This window comes from Clinocottus analis, unplaced genomic scaffold, assembly GCF_023055335.1.
Source record: "Clinocottus analis isolate CAN_PGR_092001 unplaced genomic scaffold, fCliAna1.0.p SCAF_9, whole genome shotgun sequence".
NCBI lineage: Eukaryota > Metazoa > Chordata > Actinopteri > Perciformes > Cottidae > Clinocottus > Clinocottus analis.
In genome coordinates, this window is record NW_027176251.1 from 5,048,926 (window position 1) to 5,069,829 (window position 20,904).

General features: G+C 41.3%; 1 protein-coding gene across 2 annotated transcripts; it reads right to left on the reverse strand.

The window, feature by feature from the left end:
• Window positions 1-276: 276 nt before the first annotated feature.
• On the reverse strand, window positions 277-20,656 carry mindy3 (MINDY lysine 48 deubiquitinase 3). Of its 2 annotated transcripts, none has more exons than XM_068570782.1 (16): window positions 20,575-20,656; window positions 19,708-20,023; window positions 19,283-19,362; window positions 18,924-18,984; window positions 18,633-18,839; window positions 18,447-18,498; window positions 17,612-17,726; window positions 17,282-17,355; window positions 17,074-17,153; window positions 16,777-16,847; window positions 15,829-15,909; window positions 6,851-6,923; window positions 4,780-4,852; window positions 2,854-2,941; window positions 1,951-2,022; window positions 277-1,178 (listed from the first exon to the last, which is right to left on the reverse strand). In XM_068570782.1, the coding sequence occupies exons 2-16, from the start codon at window positions 19,799-19,801 to the stop codon at window positions 1,029-1,031; spliced, it is 1,371 nt and encodes a 456-aa protein (XP_068426883.1). In that variant the 5' UTR covers window positions 19,802-20,023; window positions 20,575-20,656; the 3' UTR covers window positions 277-1,028. The 2 variants fall into 2 exon arrangements, with proteins under 2 accessions (XP_068426883.1, XP_068426881.1); XM_068570780.1 differs by having other exon boundaries at window positions 20,452-20,591.
• Window positions 20,657-20,904: the final 248 nt, after the last annotated feature.

Sequence of the window (20,904 nt, forward strand, 5' to 3'; positions counted from 1 at the left end):
GCAAACAGAATCATGCAGTTTTATTTCTAAGGAGGAATATTTTCTATTTACATTGAGGCACTTAAGTCACCATCAGTGTCTTGGAGATTTAGTGAATTACTGATTCAGAGTCTTTGGGGACACAAAACTTGAGATGGTGTGTGATTTAGCGTTGAGGGAGCAGAAATACCTTTGACATCCTAAACCTGAGGTTGTCTTAGGTCAATGTCAGGATATTTATGAGACAAGGACACACAGAGAACATATATGATTGTAAAGTTACAGGACCACACAACATTTGAACAAAAAAAAAGTTGTTTATTCCAGAACCTTTTGAGTGTGATAATAAATACATGAACACTTGGCCAACATCCTAGTGTGGTGCGCAAAGCACGCACACACAGAGAGCACCTAAACCAGCTTCATCTCAATGAAAACAATGAAGAAACCTTCTGTTCTATGCGTCTGGGTTGGTCCCTTTTACGCTGTAAACACTTATCTGTGAATGTGACGGTGTGTGTGTGTGTGTGTGTGTGTGTGTGTGTGTGTGTGTGTGTTCTCAAATGTGGAAGGCTTTGGTAGGTTTTCCCTCAAACAGTCCTGTAGCTGAATTAACAGTAGTGTTTTACAGTCGACTGGCTTTACATGTGGTTCACGCAAAGTCATTGAACCAACCAGTTTGCTCACCAAACTGTGTTTTAGCTGTCTACTGCTTAACTGTAGCAGGGATGTCCGGACAGAGCTGAGCTGTACAAATAAACAGTCATTCTATTTCCCTCTTCTAAATAATTACATCATGAACTGTAAGGGTGTGTATGAACTTTTGTGGAATGTGTGAGTGAGGATGAAAGAATGATCTCAGGCAAGTAAGTTAAGTCCATCAATGCGTTTGTGTTTTTCCTTATTCTTATTCATCTGTATTGTATATGTGTGTCAGTTGAAACCTGCCAACTTTTGAGGGTCAGTGTGCAGAGGGGAAGTCGGTGTGTGTGTGTGTGTGTGTGTGTGTGTGTCTGTCCACGTATACAAGCACACAGCTTGTGTCGGTGCTAGTTCAGTGACGGGGAGCGGTCGGTGGTCCACAGAAGCTCGATGTAGGGCCACCTGGTCTGGAGGCAGCGCTTGACTGGAGTGTCGTCCGTCCGAACCATGGGGTCCTCAAAACCCAGCACCAAAGCCGTCCCTTCCACATATTCCACCTGAGCGTGCGCACAGACACAGGTCAATACACAGTTAACTAAAAACACAAATTTCAACACTGTCTGCCATATCCCTTCTGAAGGAGTCAGAGGTGAAATGCAAGTATACAATATACACTTGTACCGCTCGCACTCACACTCACTCAGTCTCTCTCTGTCTTACACACTCACACAGCGGCTGAAGGGGACTGCTGTCAGCAGGTCTGTTATTCCCATCTGGAGCCATAGGAATGGGATTGCCATCACTAACCTTAAAGGCGTCTGCCGTCGTGTGCATACGTGCGTGTGTGTGTGTGGAGGCGTATGTTTCTGTGTGGGCACACATCTGGTGCCATTCCTACGTTTCCAGGTAGACGTATGGAAAAAACTAGACTAGACAAAGCTGACAAATGAAGAAAGTGATATTCCTGAGTACCATATTTTTTGCACAGCCACCAACTACATCCTCTGACAATCATCCATCAAACTAAGCCCGCTTAATAGGCCTGTGTTTGAACATTTATCACAGCGAGGCTGCTGACAGCGGCCTCCGTGTTGAAATCACTTGGAGAAATAGGAGGCTAAGCCAGGGTTTTTGGATGGATGGACAGGCTATTAGGCTTGCCATAGCTACTGTTTATTTTGGAGGGGCCGGCCGCCTCCAACTGTGTGTCTGTGTGTGTGTGTGTGTTCATGAATAATGACAGGAACGGAAGAAGAGCAAAAGGCCAAGAGGGAATATGAAAAGGATTCACCTTCAGATCACAAACCTGAACATGAATTAGTGCCTTACCCTCTCGTTGTGGTTGGACTGTTTAAGTCCATTGTAGTGGTAGACGGGGAATGAGTCTGGGATTCCTGAATCCTAAAACACAGGCAGAGTGAAAAACATGCGCTGTTGTTAGAGTGTCCCTGTTCTCATAGAGATGGAGGTAAGGAACCACAGAAGCAGAACATTTTTGAACCGAAAAGTAAAACCGACACATCTCTGCCTGCAACCAAAGCTTGATGTTAAATCCCACGTGTTCAATTGAAACATGCGTGTGTGTATTTGTTCAGTGAAACAGAGCCCAACTCAAATTACCAGACAACATCCAACACTACAAAAACGTTCAAACAATGACATTGAGCCAAAAAACCTCCAATGACTTTGGTTTAGAGTGCAGAATGCTAATAGGGTGTGTTGTCTGCGAGTGTGCGGAGCTTCTCGTGTTTAAATACCTATATATGAAACCCTAACCCTAACCCCAATCCCACGTGTGTCTGAGTGTGTGTGTCCAGTTGGCTAATGGTAGTATAATTTCTTTGCGGCTTGGGGCCGTTCCTCTGGTGAGTCCCTGAAGCCCTGATCACTTTAACACAGTTCCCCTGTATCTCTCCCTCTCTGGCTCCGCCTCATAAAGCAGTCTTACCGCTCTTTCTAAGCTTCTCGGCAAGTAACGCCATGTGATGGTGAGCACACACACACACACGCATACATTTCACATGAGACACCGCAGGAATGTTTTGGACATTAAAAACCTTTGATTTTCAAAAACAGCACTTCACATATGCGTGGGAAAAAAAAGACATCAGTGTCACCCATATGTGTGTATACAACTCTTTGTCCATGTGTTTTAACTATGATATAGAATGCATGACTGGTGGGAGGAATTTGTCATCTTGTTTGTGTGTCCACTTTTGCACATACACACACCTGATCAGGGAAAAACTCCAACAGGAACGGGCCCAGAAGAATAATTCCCAAATTCTCTGGATCCAGTTTACTCTTCACCAGACTGACGCTGAGAAGGCACAGACATAGAAACATAGATGATAGGAAGTATGTAAAAAGTGAGTAGAGAAACACAGATCAACAAATGTATATATATATATATATATATATATATATATATATATATATATATATATATATATAGAAAAAAAGCCAAATTACATTTACCATCACCCCATCACTCGATGTGGACTTATAATGCCTGTTTTGGTGCGTGTTTTCATGAATATCGTGGTGCAAACTAAATATACTTCTTTCCAGACATTCCTTCGTGTTAGATCAGTGTTATTATTTCGCTGTGATAAAAAAAAAATCTGGTCAGATTGCCCTTTTAAGGCTGCAAAGAGAGAAGCAAGGGTTATACCAAGACACAGAGGGAATGAGAGGATGGTTTCTTCATCTATTGATTTTTACAGCATTTGCAGCAGGGCAGTGTACAGAGTAGACAGGGACCCTGGTGAAGTGTGATTGAGCAACAATATGACGCCCTAAAAGTATCAGATGTGCTGCTCTATAGCCAACCCTCTGCTCTCCTCGCAGGCAAGTTAGACAAAAAGAGCATCAGGAATCAATATTATATATCGACAGTTTTTGTCATCAAAAAGTGGTTGTGTGTTGATGGGGATCATATGAATTCACCGTTCGTGCTGAATTTGAATGGTATTAACCACATATATGTATGTATGTATGTAAAAAAAAAAGAGGAAAACCTCAGGGCAGTAAGAGCTTTTGTGGATTTACACTTTTCTAATCATTACATTTAGATGACGCTTTGATCCAAAGTGACTTACAATAATTGCATTCAGCCGTGAGTACAAACTCAGAACAACAAGAATCAGGGAAGTAGAATTTCTTCAATAAAGTCAAACTGCAAAGTGCTATCAGTAAGATTACCATTAAAGTGCTTCCTTATTCAAGGTGCAGTCGAAAATGATGTGTTTTTAGTTTAGTTTGCGACGGAAGATGTGGACACTTTCTGGTGTCCTGATGTCAATGGGGAGCTCATTCCACCATTGAGGAGCCAGGACAGCAAACAGTTGTGACTTTGTTGAGTGTTTAGCTCGTATACATGGTATACATCAAAATTGTATTACATGATTATACAGAAAATCATGCTCTTAAAGCTCGAGTATAAATACCTTTTCTAAATACTAAAAAACAAACGATCAAGATCATCCTTTAAGCTGTATCCTGACTTTGTCTTTGAACAGTAAGTGTTCACAAAGTTAGTTTACCACAAATGAAATTAGCTGATGGACACTGTTCACAGGATGTGTTAGAAACCGCAGGTCAAAGGCAACTGAAAACGGTTTACACTCATTTTTCTATAAGTGATGAAAGCCCTCAATTTATTACATCTAGATACTCCTTATAGTCATTTCCCCCCCAAGCACTAAAGATATGCTACTTTCTTCACATGGTAGTGCAGTAACTCTTGTTGAGTGGTTAGGAAACTCTCCTGTTTGCACAGTTTGCTGTGTTGTGATGTATCGCCCATCTGGGGGTCTGCAGAGCAAATCAGTGGTCCAGTTACTTGGCCCAGGACCACGTCTGCAGCATTCGGGCTTACTGTTCCTCAGATGAGAACGTGCTTCTGTTTGAAGCAGCACTTTAAAGCATTTCCTCCCTCTCAGTCTTTCTTCCTGCTGTTAATGATCTCCCTCTAAGCCTCTGTTTCTGACTCTTTATGCGCTTTTATAGTGGGCTCTCTCTGGTCTTACTTTATAGTAGCCCGGTAGTGAAACATGAGCGCAGGGCTGCTGACCTGGCCTGGCCATGACTTAGAAGTTGGAACTTTAGAAGCTCTACAGGTGCCCCACACACACCCACCAACATGCAAGCACTTACTATTCAGGCTCGGAGACAAGGTCAAGGGCTTTCATCACGTCCTCCAGCAGAGATTCTGGGATGAAGCCATTATCTGGAGAGAAGGAGAGCGAAAGACATGAAGAGAGACTGATGCACTGGCTGACCCCAGACAGAACATAAAATGCAGGCTATGGCTGGAAACCAGAGGAAGCCTTCACCTACACATATGGCACAAGCACTATTTACATCACTGGCCCTGGGGAATGAATTCATCCGACACAACTAAAAGAGAAAAGGGAAGAAAAAAATAAATCACACACACACACCGTGTCCTTTTCTAGTTGACCTACATTCCATGGCCATGATGATTGCTTTACCTGAGTGGAGAAGCTCTAAACACTAACATGTGTTTTTGCCTGAACAAATCTTTGCGTGTATCTAGGTACTGAAAGATTTGTCTCAATTAAACATCTGTATGTGAGGCTGTTGTTTAGATACATACATAAACCCCTCATGTGTTGTAAAGATTAACTGAGGAGCGATCTCTTTATCTCGCCTATTCAATGCCAGATGTTATTCTCTCAGAGTGACAATTGACCGTTTGACAACAAGCACACACACACACACACCATATATTAAAAAACATCCTGAGCCAGTGGGTTGCTGTATGTCTGCTGAGTCACTGTAGTGCGTGTGAATGAGTCTGGCGCCTCTTTTCCACAACACGGGGAGCTCTGCTGACTCTACATGTGACACAGACAGATTTATGGGCTTTTTACGCAGCACTCACTGTGCTGTTGGCTACAGCATGTGTATACATTACAGTGTGTGAATTTGTGTAAGTAATGTACAGTGCATCCTCTTTGCATGTGTGTATACATGTATATGTATGTCTCTGGACGCACCTACTGTCGTCCATGCATTGTGCCTTTGCACAAGTGTGTTTGGGATAAGACCATATGGCTTGCAGAACGTCTCAGCACATGATAGCAGACGTGGATTTGAGAATGTGCAAAGCTGTATTTTGTGTAACAGGAAAAGACAGATGGAGAACAAAGGGGAAGAATAAGGCGACAGACAGTCGGGTTTACATATTTGTTTTCAAAGTTGCTAGAGCAGGCAAGACTGCCTTCAGCTGTTAAGATGAATCTAATTGTAACATCCTTTTGCACCAGAGATACAGATATCTACATATCAGCATGTTGTTCCTACAAACTATGGAAATAAATTATGTTTTCATGGCAACAGAGAACAACATACTTAATTTCACAATTTTAACATACATCTGAAGGTCTGCGTAACAGTTACTCAGCTAAATACTCTCTCAACAGATATCTGTAAGATGTTCATGCTGGACAAGCTCATGTCTCAAGTGACACTCACAATGTCTCTGCCTCTCTCTCCTCTCGACAGCAGAAGAAAAACATTACAGAACAGCTGGAAGGACTAAATGTTTTATTTCAATACGCTTTCTTCTGCTCATGAACACATGTCAACATCCCACAATATAATCTTAAGGTGACATCAATGAAGGCAGCAGACTTCCGACTTTTGGTTAATTTGACATGAAAGTCTGTCTTCTATTTAACTTTCTACTGTCACTGTGTACACCCCTGTTTCCTTTCCTTCGCCTTTTAGCCCAGTCACCTGGAGGCAACAAGAAAGACGGTTTAGGAAAACGAGGAGGAGAGGGAGAGCGGGATGGTTGACTCAGCTGTAAGAGGAGCTGATCTCACCAACCTAAACAACAACAGTGGAGATGAAGGGAGAGAAACAGACCCTCGATCTGCCTGCAGAAGAAAAATAATGGAGACGAGAAAATAAAAAGGAAGAGGCGAGGAGGGCAGTGGAGGATATGAATGCATCTGCTCAACCAGGAAGAAGGGAAGAGAAATACAACAAGTCCAGGATGCTGCTTGCTCAGTGTGTGCGCAGCTGTGTGAGAGTGGAAGTTTGGATCAATCAAAGTACATCAGTGTGGCAGGATTTTCATAAAGCTGGTGTACTTATGAGAATGGTTTCTAAAAACAAGTGTGCTGGGAGTGAAGACCGAGAGAGCAGCATAATGATAATGTGTCAAATGTCCGCGAAACAAACACTCGTTCATTACCTTCAGGGTCAAATGACTGGAAGACCCTCCTTGCCTGTTCTGATGGAGACTCTGGACCTACCAGGGACATCTCCTACAGGGAAGGACAAAGAGAAAGATAGAGAGAAATGAAGGAGAAAGAAAGAAAAGTGTAAAAGGTGAGAGTTTGTGCAGAGTAACATAAATGGTATGACCTAAAAGTGACCACTCAGTGATTTGTGACTTAAGTGAGGAGATTAGGAGCATTGCAGTAAGACAGTGAACAGAGTGATTGCCGAAATGACATCACATTTTGAAGAATGTGGCTTCATCAGTGCTGAAACATTAGAACAACCATCTAGATCTACTTACAACTTGCAAACGTTGACTGTTTTTGACAAGGCAGTGATGTACAACACACTACCGTGAATTATCAGCATACAGCGACATCCGTAGCAGCAATGTGTAACGCACTGCTAATGTACATTGCTTATGTTTGTGTGCGTGTGTGCGTGACTATATCTAATCTAAGGGGCCAGTGCAATCACCAGAATCCATTGGGTTATTAACTGATCTGTTGATAAAGTTAGACGGCTTGTTTTCACTCCAAACACACAATCAGGAAATTGAGTCTTACATATACAACACTTGATTTATGACAAGCTCTATTGTGCTTGTTTGTTGCTGATGTTTAGAAACAGCAGTGTTAGCAAGGCGATCAGAAGTGTGAGTCTATGTGTGTGTGTGTGTGTGTGTGTGTGTGTGTGTGTGTGTGTGTGTGTGTGTGTGTGTGTAAGAGTGAGTGTATATGCATGGAGAAAAGCCTCTTTACACTGGCATATCATGGCCTACAATTAATACTTCATTGTTCTTTCTACACAAAGGGACTCAGCATGCTTCCAACAAAATGTGCGTTAGATCATCTATGGCATATAAAACCCCGTCAGCTCACATATAAATGATGCCATTTGACTTTTTATTTTCTGAAACAGAGAAGCTGACAAACATCACATCTGGCTTTTACATTTGTCATACAACTACTTCCGTCTTTTTTTAATTGTGCAACTGAGTGAAACAACATGAATGCCACACAAGAGAAACTGTTTCAAATGTGCATGCATCATCCCATTTGAAAGATAAAGTGCATTGAAAAAATAAAGGAATACAAAAGACATCAAAAGAGAGCGCAGAGAAGCCGTGTGCCACAGGCAAAATCAGTGGAGAGCCTTTTTTTGAACTGGTTGGATGACACTTTGAATTCCCAGGTTTGTGTTAGGCATAATGAAAACTCAACACTCAAAACCCAAAGAAAGAGCTCATGGGATAGGAACGTCTTGTTTTTGCTATCTCTTATCTTATTTTTGAAAGCAGTTTGAGATCTTTAAGCTACTTGTCAGATCTTGCCCAGAGCTTACAGTGAGATTAAAAGCTGAATAATATCAACATTGCAAGCAAACAATGATGAATGTAAGGGGTTCGTGGATTCTTAAAAATATATTACATTACATAACCATTTAATTAAGTTTAATGAAGAAAAGCAGAGATAGAAGGGATATGTTTACAAGAGAGGATGAAATAAGATACTGCTCAAAGAGAAGAGTCTCACACACTCACACGTAAAGTGTGTTTAGGCGAGAGTCAAAGGGTTTTCACTGTTTTTCCTCATGCGTGAGGGAGGGAGTGTATTTATGACAACAAAACGCTGGACAAACAAACACACAATGTTTTTGGAAAGCAAATGAACCCTGTTCATCTCCTTTAGCTGGCCTTTATTAAAGCTTGAGCCTCAGATTCACGCAGACTGATAGGGTTTCATGGTCCACTTATTAACGTATTCAGGGTTTACTCAGGCAATGAGAATGAGTGTGTGTGTGTGTGTGTGTGTGTGTGGAGGGGGGCCTTCAGAAGGACACATTGGGAAGAGATGACTCCCAGCTGTCGGCTCTTCAGATGCAAAGAAAAACAGGCACAGGCCGATGAACATGCGCTCACACACTGGTCTGTCACAGAGTAGAGCTGGGTCCTGGTTTGTTAACATTACAGGGTTCATAAATCTAACGGTAGATTTGTCATTAGCTAGATATGTCTGTGTTTCACTTAAAGGGGTGAACAGGGGTCATTGTGGTGTGTTAGGAGGAGTAAAGTCCTCAAACAAAAAGTTCCTTAGCGGTTGACTGCAGTCTAAAGACTAAGATACTAAAAAAAGTAGCATTAACAGTGAAGCATGCGTCTCAAAACAAAATAAACTGTTGCTAACTAAACTTATAATATTTATAAACAGTATATCTGACCTAAGAAAACAAGCATCTCTTCCCAAGGGGATGAGCAGCTAGTTAATCTTAGGCTGTCATACACAATCATGGTGCTTAAAGTCCGAACTGCCGCGTGAACCAAAGCTCGATAAAACTGTTTATTATCTTCCGAAGCAAGACGGACAGTCTGAGGAAATCACTAGGTAATACCACAGTTACAAGATGTCAACACTTTACCGGAAGCCAAACACTCGTAAGCGGTCATCAACAACAAAAAAAAAACAACAACGTTAAACATACCATAATTGCTAACCTGTACACGACAACATGGGGCTAATGAACACATAGAAAAGACAAGACATGCGTGAGCGTACGATCATGCGCAGACAAATTACGTGATTGTGTGTGCGATGACAGGTCTGCCTGGCTGTCTTTGATCTTTGTTTTATTAGAGGGCTGAGGAAGATGCCGCTGAGTTGGAAAACATGTCATGGAGCTAACACACTCCACAGGGAAGGTGTGTATGTGTGTGTGTGTGTGTGTTTTCGTGTCTATGCATTTCTATCCTCCCAACAACCCACTGGGTACAGCATGTGCGTGTCTGTGTAAGAGAGAGTAGGTGCAATAATTAGGCCTGTGCACTGCGGAAGGTTGTTTGCTTATGCTCGAATACAAGCTGGCATCCTGCTCTCTCAATGTGCCTCAATATTCGTGCAGAGATGCGTTGCAATGACACGCTCACAAAGGACCTGGCATCAGCAAAAGTGTGCATTATGTAATGAAGGAGCACATTCCAATCACACAATCCAACTTTTTTTTTTTTTTTTAAAAACCCTTGAACAGAACAAGCAGCTACTCTAGACAGGAACAAAGCAACACCACACACACTACTTGAAGGACTTAAATACACAAAGTAATGCGGAACTTCAAATATGTCTTCATCCTGGTTTTCTTATCATCAGACCAGACTTCCTGCATCACACCTTCATAGATAAAGAACCACACGCTGTGTTTGAGTCCTTTTGGGGAGAATCTACGGACAACTGCCTAAACCTTCAACTCTTGCTATCTGCACTTCTGTTGCTGTCTTCCCACTAGACTTAGTGGCTCTCTTTGGTTAACAACTCATCCGCTGGAGGCCTTTTTCCTCTTGTTCTGTCTCTTGCCCAATTCTACCCTTTTCCTGTGCTAAGTAGCTACTATACTTTGAGTATTTCCTCCCCTCCAACCCTTGACTTTGTCTTCCATTCTTGTTTACCCACCTGCCTCCCCCTTTTCCCCCCTTTCTTTATCTCATCTTGCAGGTAGGTACTTCAGTAAAGACAGGTAGGCATAGTACTTTACTAGAATTACTCTCTTTCCCTCCGGTCCAGCCAAAGAGCTATTGTTTGTGCTAAGAGACTCTGAGTGGCCATAGAGTGCGTCTGAAGGGATCAGTTTCAAGACAACAAAGCAGAGGTCTCGGACAGTGTCTCCTGCCTTGTTCCGAGCAGGCAGCGACAGCCACACTACATGACAGGAGGGGGAAACTGAGGATGGAATCTGTGTGTGAGGGCGTGAAATATAGAGTGTATTCGTTGATTTTTTTCCACCTTAAATAGCTGGTGTCACATGTGATTACAAGTACAGAAAACAATGGAAAACCTATCTCTCTTGCTACAAAAGGAGTGTCTGCAGTGTCTACTGTATCGTGTGTGTGTGTGTGTGTGTGTGTGTGTGTGTTTCAGATGTGGGCGACAGTACAAAGTAGTGATTTATGGAGCTGTCTTGGATGAGAAAGACAGTGTCTCATCATAAAGAGAGTCAACACCAGAGGATAGTTATATAGCGTAATGACGGGTCCTATGACAGAAAACGACACACAAGGGAAAAGACAGAATAATGCCACATACACACAGAGCTTTTCATCCAACTACAATGACCCATGGTCTGACCTGTCACAGATTATTAATGACTGTTAATGTACTCTGCTTTGTTACTTTGTGTTTATGTGTGGCCCGCACCCTCTAATCATACGGAGGACAGAAAGTAATCCTCTTTAACAGAAAGCACAACCTTGTTTTCCGACTACTTTTCAGTACACTGGGGGAAGTAACGAGTATAATATAGTATTATTGTATATAGACTTACTGGCGTCGTATTGTGTTTATATGATCATAACATGTTATCATTTTCAAATTTGTGTTTAAATGACTAATTCAGGCCGAGTTGTGATAAAAAACAAACCAAATGTGGGTTATGGCAGCTTTTGATTGTTTTATTAATAAGAAAAGTTGGTCTAATGTAATGCATAACGGTTGAACATAATTTACCATGTCTGATTTTGTTATATCATTATTTGGGGCTCATTATTGAACACTTTTTGATCACCAGTGGTCATAATATCTTAAGTTTAGAATAGTATAAACGCAAGATAATATTACACAGATATTTCTGTGATCATGATTTTCAAAAATATAGCTTAGCCCTATTAGCAAGACGACAAATTTACTGTGTAGTGCTTTTACAATACCAATTTCCTACCTGCCTAAAAAGTATCTCGATACGGAAATGATACCAAGACAAAAAGATCAGGAACACTAAACTTAAAACTCTTTTTTTCAATTGTTATTGCAAGACAAAAAAGTAGCAGGAATTTCAGCAATTGCTGAGTTGTTACCTAGCGACATGCCTCGAGTGAGTTTAGGTTCCCGCTGATTAACAGTGATGCAGCGTATACGTCTAAAGCTTTTATTGTGAAAGGTAGTATGGAAAAGGTATAGCTGTTCTGTTCTGGACAAGGTGGGAGCAACAAATAGTTTCACATCTGGGTTTGCTTGACGGGGCCCACTGGTTATAATTGTATTTGCTTCATAAGTAAAAGTGCAACTCATAACATAAAGCAACAATACCTTAGTGCCACATTTGCCTCTAGGAGTCTGCTTTGTTGACAAGCAGTGGGTGGTCGGCACTTGTATTTGTCGCACAACACGATTACTTTCTTTTTGCCAAAAAAAGTCTGAATATAATAAACTGCTCACTTGTATTTTATGTTCCTGGTCCTTACCAGTCCGTGAAGGACATTTTGCAGACAGGAGTTTGAGTCTTAAGGGACACGAAGCGCCACAGCGGCTGCTCTCTCTCTACTAAATCACTGACCCGGAACACGACTACTGTACACATGCACACACATGTAACTCCCTTGAGAAATAGAGATACAATCTGTGAACCTCATCACTCAGCGAGAGGAGAGGAAAGAGAAGAGATGAGAAAAGTCACAGGAGGATCAACCCCCCGTCCTCCTTCCCGAGTGACCACTGCTCCACTCTTTAAAGTGCATCCTTCCTTTCTACTTCCTTTCTTCCTCTTTGCTTCCCATGAGGGACCAATAATCTGAAGAGGTTAGCTGAGGTGCCCAAGAGAAACCTTTACTTGGGCAACCTGCTGCACACGGGAGTGGATAGTTTTTTTTTTCAAAAACAGGACTGGGGAAACGAAGGAAGAAAGATATTATTAAACATATTGCATGATGTCTCATACATCACCGATCCCCTCTTCGCCTTCATTCTGTCTGTCTCCTTCCTCTGGCGTCTCAGAAACTCTTTTTCAAAAACAGATCCCATTACATGCCATTATACACACTCAGCCTCTTTCTCATGTGCAAACACACACACACACACACACACACACACACACACACACAGACACAGACACACACACACACACACACACACACACACACACACACACACACACACACACACCAGAGGATAAAGAATGTGGGGGGTGTTGTGGGTAGGAATCAGAGTTGGTGGAATGGCCTTTGTGTAGGTAGATTAGATAAAAACACTAATGCTATTAAGCTGATGGTCTGAAAGCCACAGTCACACTGACAGCGACTCAGGGGAATACACACCCGTCCCCAATGGCAGACATAAGGAGCCGCTGACACATCAGAAGCAGGGATCAGGTTTTCTGCTTTTGTGGAGATGGCTCTATATCGGAGCTAAAAGCTACATAACCAGGTAGCGTGTATTTTTGTATCACCAAGCCTGGGAAATCTCAGAGTGCTTCAAATTAGCTCCAAACATTGATTCCCTTTCAAAGAGGACAGGGTCACACTGAGTGCGGTGCACCATCAGACCACCCTTGCCCAATGTCTTCCCCGGTCAGCTCAGGCTCAAAGTTTTAGAGGCGGCACAGTGTAGCATCAGCTATGTACGTCAGTTCATATGCATGCATACATGTGTTCAAGTGTGTTCCCAGTCTCCAATGGGACAAATGGATCCAGATGGGAACTCTGGAATCACATTCCCTACAGGAAGCCATTCACCTGAAGCCACACACACACACAAACACACACACACTAATGCTAATCAGGATTAGGTTCCCCGGACTCTGGAATGTGTGTGTGTATATGTGAACATGTCACTAGTGCCGGGGGAGTTGTAGCAATCGGTAAGTCTGGTCATCAGCGTATGCATGACGACTTTGGTTCATCCCTGAGCCAACATATGATCTACTTCCCTCGCAGGCTTGAGCTTAATGTATGTAACAGAGCTTTTAATCAATGGTATAATAAGGGTGTGGCGTTATGATGGAGATGATTGCCCGGGATTTTTCTGCCTCTCTGGTGCCATTTTCACAACAGCAGGGAGAATCAATTTGCTCCAACCAAACTTGCCAGCTTACTTCACAGGCTACAGCCATGTATCGTGTTACATGTTCCCTGATAGAGATGATAAACATGCTTGTCCGAGTGGAAACTGGGCAAGTGTGTACACACATCCCCAAACGCACAATGATCTGATGAAACTTCTGTCCAAGAGCCAAAGTTTCTTTCAAAATTACAACAGTAAGGTTGACCTCAATCATGTTGTGCATTACATACCTTGTGGCATGGTGCATATCTGAGTTGATGCTGTAGGAGCAGGATATCACGGCCCTTTTAGAGAGCACAGGAACCCTTTGAGGAAGTCTAGATGTTTTCTCCTGCATTTTGATAACATTAACCTGGTTCCAATTGTTTCTTGCACCGTCCTTCCGGTCACACAAAGCTACCCGAAGCTCAAAAGTTCATTCTGCAGCACAGAATCTCACTGAACTCAAGCGTCCAGAATGCAACAACTTCAACAGAGCAGTCATTTAGACTCAAGACGACATCAGAAGAGTGTTTATACATACAGACTTGTTAGCAAGCTTGTAACATTGAAGTACAACTGTTTACAGGACCAGAATATCTAGTTGTTGCATGTTCAGTTTTCAGAATTGATAATCCAACAGCTGATTCAACTTCTACAATTTCAGAGAAACAGGTTTTAGTTTACAAAAACACCTACATGTTCTGTTTGGGTTTTTAACAGCCGTTGTCCCTAAGAGCAACCACTGACGCATTCAGCTGAGAGTCACCAGTTAAGATGGTCGCTCGTTCAATCAAAACGCTGTTTGGGTCTGTGGCTGCACGCTATTAGACATGTTAACTACCACTGGGCTGAGGACACGATCACAAATGCTCGCGTTTGTAACGCTCATTTTCAAACTCAATAAACTCAAGAGTCTATTTCATGGTATTCGACATTCAGTACATAAGTGCAAATAACTTAGTTGTAAGCATCGAGTGACTTATAATTTCTGTAGTGTTACATACCAAGTTTCTCCACCAAATACATATCAGACCAATAAATGTCGGGCCACTTGCTAATGTATTCAACCCGCTCAGTGATTGCACACAAGTCTGGAAAAGCCAAGTTGTTTAGGTTGCATTCCCAATCTTTTGTGGTTAATGCCAGTACATAAACCTTTGTTATTGCATTCTACTTTACTTCCTTTGCCAAACTGCATGCATACACTTGCGTATGTCATAACTGTTTACAAACTGTAAAAGCGTCTGTATAAGTGGAGACAGGATTTTTATTTGGTGCTACTGACATGTAAACAACAGCAGCATTCCTAACTAAAAACAAACCAAAGACGGGGCAAGTAAGTGAACAAGAAATCTTCACTACCTTTGAGACAGGTGTCTTGCTTTTTAAAATATTTTCTTTCATCTCCTAACACCTCATTTGGGACATTATCTAATGTTCAGTAAATCAACAGTGTGTCATTCAATGCTATTATTATTATTATTATTTCTGAAACCAAGCAGCTGCTTTTAAATCTCAGTCTAATTTTCATACTCTTAACATTTCTTGAGATGCAATAGCAACTCGAACATAAATATGCCGAATGAGTTTGTTATTTAGTTCCCGAGTGTTGTTTTCTTATGAACAAGTGCCAGGACAGAAAAATGTGTGATCCATATTGTTGAAATTAACCTGACAGTGAGGGTAGACAGAAGTATATACTGTAAATGGAAGCTCTCACTGAAAGAAGCTCTCACTGGAGCCCAAATTAAGCAATTTACATTACTGTCATATATTATCAACACATTGTTTCGTTGATCCCAGATGGTTAAGAAACTTAAATTGTGTGTCTTTTTATGTGCGTGAGAATGAGAGAACATGAAGATTAAGGTGTGTGTGTGTGTGTTTCTTTTCCCCCTGGATAGCTGAAAATTTTAAGATCAGCACTGGCCATATATGACTATCTCTTGCATTCATTTTCCCTCCCCTCCCATTCTGCCTCTCTTTTTTCCCCCACATTGACATCTGATCTGCACTATATTAAATCGGTTAAACACATTCCATATTTTGGCTTTTCTAACCTGCTGAGGAGACTGGCTCACCTTACGCACTGTGTGTCGTTGTAAGTGAAATATGTGTTGCTTATGGAGGAGCGTATTGAACTTGCCTTGGCTAAAAACACAGAGAGGTGAGTTTCACTGCCAAGAATCCAAATAGGGAACTTTGGAGACTTGAGGAATGCCCCGACCTGAAACACACACATACACACAATAAAAGCTACGTGGAACAGATTAAGTGTTTATTTTCAGTCATCTTCATCATGAATCAGTAATTGTTCAAAGATTAACATCGCATTTCATCAAGTGCATTCATATTTGAACAGAGATCACATGCAATAATATATGAAAAGCAAAATACCTCTCTGGATCCTGAAGAAATAGTATTAGGTAATGAAATATCCTCAATGTTAATGTCAACTCATTTTAACCTGGATATTCTCTTGTTGGTCGTCGGCTGATCTATATATACAGCTTTAACTTTATTGCCATAAATAAAAAAACAAACCAAATATATGAACAGCGTGTATATAAGCGTACCTCATTTTATTTGATATGAGTTGGTTTCTAAAATTGCTCTTAACAACACTCTTTGGCAACCATCGCTTTGCTCTTAACTTGGTACAGCTACTTACTTGTTCTAGCTTACGTATTTTGGCGATGATGAATAAATTCTAATTCCAAACACGATTCCTGCTTTTCAAAGATGAATATGTTACGTCACATGTATAAATATCTTTGGCGATGCATTTTTACATATGACCAGTTCATTTGTTGGGACCGTTTCCTCCAAACACATATTTTCACAGTGTAGCTTTCACTGTGGTCGGTGTTTAAACGTGGATATGTCCTACATCTTAGAGTCACAAGTAACAGGGAGCATTTATTTGTTTTTCTTGCGCTATCTCAGCTAACAGAGTGTGTCTTAATTCATAAGGAGTCGGCTTCATCTTCTTAAAAACTATTTTACTAATCTTATGTGTACGTGCTATGAACAATCTTTTAACATTTTGCTTATACTGTTGTATAATGTTTTGGGAACCTGAGTGTGTCTGTACCTTGCAGTAGCGGAGAGATTCCATCAGCGTGAGGAAGCCAACTGACGCCTGTTTATGAATACCATGCAGTTCTACGATGACGGGGAGAAAAAAGAGAAAGAAAATTAGAATTTGTTAAAGTACATCAAACTGTCATTAATTCCTGCTTTTTGTGCACTGCTGTGGGATGCAAGATATGTTGCCCTCTGGTCGAAAAGTTGATATTCGGGGCCACAAAACTGAGTTTGACATGTGTGCATGTCTGTTGTGTAAAAATGTCATGTTCGTGCAAATGCAGTTGCTTCATGGAAGTCGTACTCATGCCAGAACATTCCCTGTCTCCGTCCCAGACATTAGAGACAGCATGGCCAGTTACAAGGAGGTTCACCAAGCTCTGACTAAAAAGATAGATGGGAAAGAAGACAAGCGTTTTAGAGAAAACAAAAGATATCCAACATAACCACAATGCAATGATGTTTAACTGTTTTTGTTGAAGTCCAACAGATGAAGAAAGGTGTTTTAATACCTGCCATGGCCATGCACAAGGTCTATGAGAGGCTCCATTGTGTCCTGGATCTCATTTCTTATATTCTCCATGCCCTGCACAGAATAGATAAGTCTACATTTAATGTTCTGGGCATTTGAATATTGATGCAACAGAAAATAAAAAATAAATGGTCATTAATAATGAAAAAAATCTAATTACTTGCAGCAGGCTTTCAAAAATGTTTTAGTTGATTATTACTTTACACAAATTACTGTGTGCTACCAGAGATAACATTGACAATATTATTAGTTCCAATCAGTATTCAATTATTCCATCCATCTCTCAGTCTGTTTTTTTTCTTTTCTTTACCTTGGTTAAGATGACAGAGTAGAGGAATAGCAAGACTCCACAGCACCCCCTCCAGGTGTGGTAGAGGGACAACACCTCCTCCTTAAGACCAGACACTGACATTACAGTCCGCTTACTAAAGGATGGGAACAAACATCAGGTTAATTTATAAACATAATCAAAAGATAGAAGATTTGTTGGATTTTAGGATCAATGACACTGGTGTATTAATTGTATTAATCATGTCCACTTGGTAAAAATAACTTTCACAACGGGGAAGAAATCAATTGAATGCATCAGAGGGCAAAGACAAATCTAATATTCTTTATTTGGAATTCTTTTTTTATTTTTTTTATTTATTCTCTTTTGCTCCACCCTGGAACCTTTGAAAGTGGAGGTGTGGGTCTTAGTTAGCATGCACTTCTTCACTGTGAGTCAGCACTGTTTTATGCTGACTGTGGTCTCAGGTGTATGCTGCGTGATGAAATATCAATATTTCCACTGGAGAACGCAGCCTTGCATATATTTAGTTTGGGCGTGTGGGGCTGACTGTTGTACGTGTGTAAGAAAGGACGAGAGAGGTAGGTTTTTTTTTCAACCTAGGCAATCAGTGAGAGTGTTGAGTCAGCAAATTGTGAGAGACAGCCAATTCTTAAAGACAAATTAATCAAATCCCACCCATCTCTGTGGGTACTAATCTAAGAAATATGATGTTCCCAGTATTGCATAATGGGAATTGTAAAACAATAATTTGTGAGGTTGTAAATCCTCCAGAAAGCCACAGTATTATCTAATATCAGATTATGTGCTTCGAGGTAGAATATAAATATGCAAGGTGTTATCTACAGTCACTTACTGGAGAGCACTGTGAAATTGCTCAAAGCCAAGGTCCTCAGCAGTTAAAGCAGCTAGGCACATTGAAAACACACATACACGGCAAGATCAGGATAAGGCATAGAGCAAAAAACTACAAACTGTCAAATGATTAAGTGAGAATTTGTTTGTTCACTATTATTTTGAATGTGACAGACAAAGGACTCACTGGGCTGCTGTTGCTGTGGTGGCTGGCTGCTCTCTGGCGCTGGCATGTCCTGTGTTTGCAACTGTGTCTGTGTGTTAGTGTGTGTGCTAGTATGTGGGCTTTGTCCCTTGGCCCAATTCACCAGGCAGAACCCATTTGAGGGGCTGGCGCAGGCAGACTCCAGGATTTCACTCAACGTGGAACACAGTGCTGTTTTCTGCTCCTCCTCTAACAGACACAAACATAAAAGATAGACAATATAACAAGCCATACAACTCCATAAAATAATAGTTCAAGCTGTGGACAAGCTACCTGTCATCTGTCTCCAGTTGGAACTTTTTCTGTTGAAGAGAATGTTCTTTAAGAGAAAAGCCTGTAAAGAAACACAAACTTAGGAAACTATTTTATCCTTATATGATATATTTTGGCACACTTGGTATTATTCTTCTATAGTCTGCTCGCACTGACTTTTGTGTTTACTTTATTTATGTATGATCAATCATGTTGTTGTCAATTAAATATTGACACCAATACATACACCTATAAGACTCACAGACTAAGTAACAAAGTAAGTCTGCCAGGTGTAAAAGCTGGCTCAATGCAACATGGGAGTAAATGGAAATTGATGCTTGCCCATAAAAACACTGCAAGAATGTCAAACTAGACCATACCTGGACAGGTGCAATGACAGCACACGGCCCTCCTTCAAACTGCTCCAGTGCCGTTGGCTCATTCTCACTAAAAACAAATCCTGTAATAAAGACACAGGCAAGACATCATTAAAAAAGTTCACAGTAATAACTATTAAGTCAAGTTTTTTTTTTAGACACTTTTACCCTGCAGACATTAAAAGGCCACTAGTGCAGGCATGCTCACATCAGAGACCACTGACTATACTCTATAGCAGGGATCATCATGTGCAATAGTCATACTAAACCACTAAATTACCTGTTGCATGCACTTTCTTTGGTTAGAATTAAGCCATGGACACACTTTGCTCTCAACAGTACATGGGTGAACAACCGTGAATGTATTTCCCTTTCTGCAAAAAAAGACCCTTCAATTCATATAATCATTCGGAGACAAAGCATCATACCTTGGCTCCATCTACGGAAGATAGAGGCAGACACACTTCCACTAGAGGGTCTTCCCCAAACCAGATCCACCACTTCTTTATTTAAATCCGACATGACAATAAATTACAGCTGGTAGGTCCACAGGCACAAGGGAACAAGATAAGTCTGTTGTTGAGGCCAATTTGGCAGCTCTTTCTGAGGTTGACAGTCCCCTTTTCTCGGCAGATCGAGCCTGTGGCATCGGCCACGAGCTGCCTGTGCTGCTCGACACAGTCTGACTCTAGTGGCTGGCAGCAAACTGGCGGGTGGGAATGACATCAACGTAACCACAGCAGCCTGCAAAGCAATGGGACAAAAGCATACACTCGTGTCACCAACTGTAGGGGAACACCATGTTTAACACACATAACTTTATCGCACGAGGCAATAATGGCGCGGTATAGCTAGTATATAATTATTAGTGTTATGCGAGACAGCCTACTCGCATTATTAACAACCGAGAAAGCGAACAGTTGTGTGAACGTCTAGTAGTTAGTAATGAAGTACTGAGGGCAGGCAGACACACGTTTGTTACCTCGTTAAACTATAGTGATTTTTAAAAAGAGCTGAATTGACGTGAAAATGTCAGCAGTTAGCGTTAGCAGTATTCCTAGCAGCTAATATTTCCTTTCTTTGTCACTACGTCACCTCTCACGTTAAAGCTAAACCGAGTAGTTGTTGTGTGACGGTTAGCCGTCAGTTAGAAGACGGTGAATCTGAATTACCTTGATACACAGTCGAGTAACGGGAATCCGTATTGATTATATATTGTGGTAGCTATTCCACTATCAGCAGCGTCTCTGTCATTCGTTTATTTACAACAGCATTGTTAAAAAAAATGTGCGTACGTTCTGACGTGGCTGCCGATAGGTTGAAATCCAGAAAGTTCTAGATGCGTCAGGGGGTTCAGCTTCAAGGCGTGACCTCAATGGTCTACAGGATTGTCAATCACATTGAGCACCCGCCCTCGAACAGGGAATAGTTTAATTCATTTAAAGCCCGCCTTAAGTAATCAGCGCTTTGGGGGGAAAACAACTCAAATTGTGTAAGTCTAAGGTTACGTCAGTATTGCATCATGCGTTGAACCGCAATGTCTAACAAAATGTCAAACCATTTACGTCTATGAAACAGTTTCTTCCTATTATTTCAAACCGCTCGTTATGTCCATTCCCTCTCTC

Coding starts and splice junctions, on each gene's coding strand:
- mindy3 (XM_068570782.1), bottom strand. CDS start 19,801: ATGTCGGATTTAAATAAAGAAGTGGTGGATCTGGTTTGGGGAAGACCC. Junction 16,848..17,073: donor CAGGGAATGTTCTGGCATGA/GTACGACTTCCA, acceptor CCGTCATCGTAG/AACTGCATGGTATTCATAAA. Junction 6,924..15,828: donor TCTCTGTGTTTTTAGCCAAG/GCAAGTTCAATA, acceptor CCTTCCCTGTAG/GAGATGTCCCTGGTAGGTCC.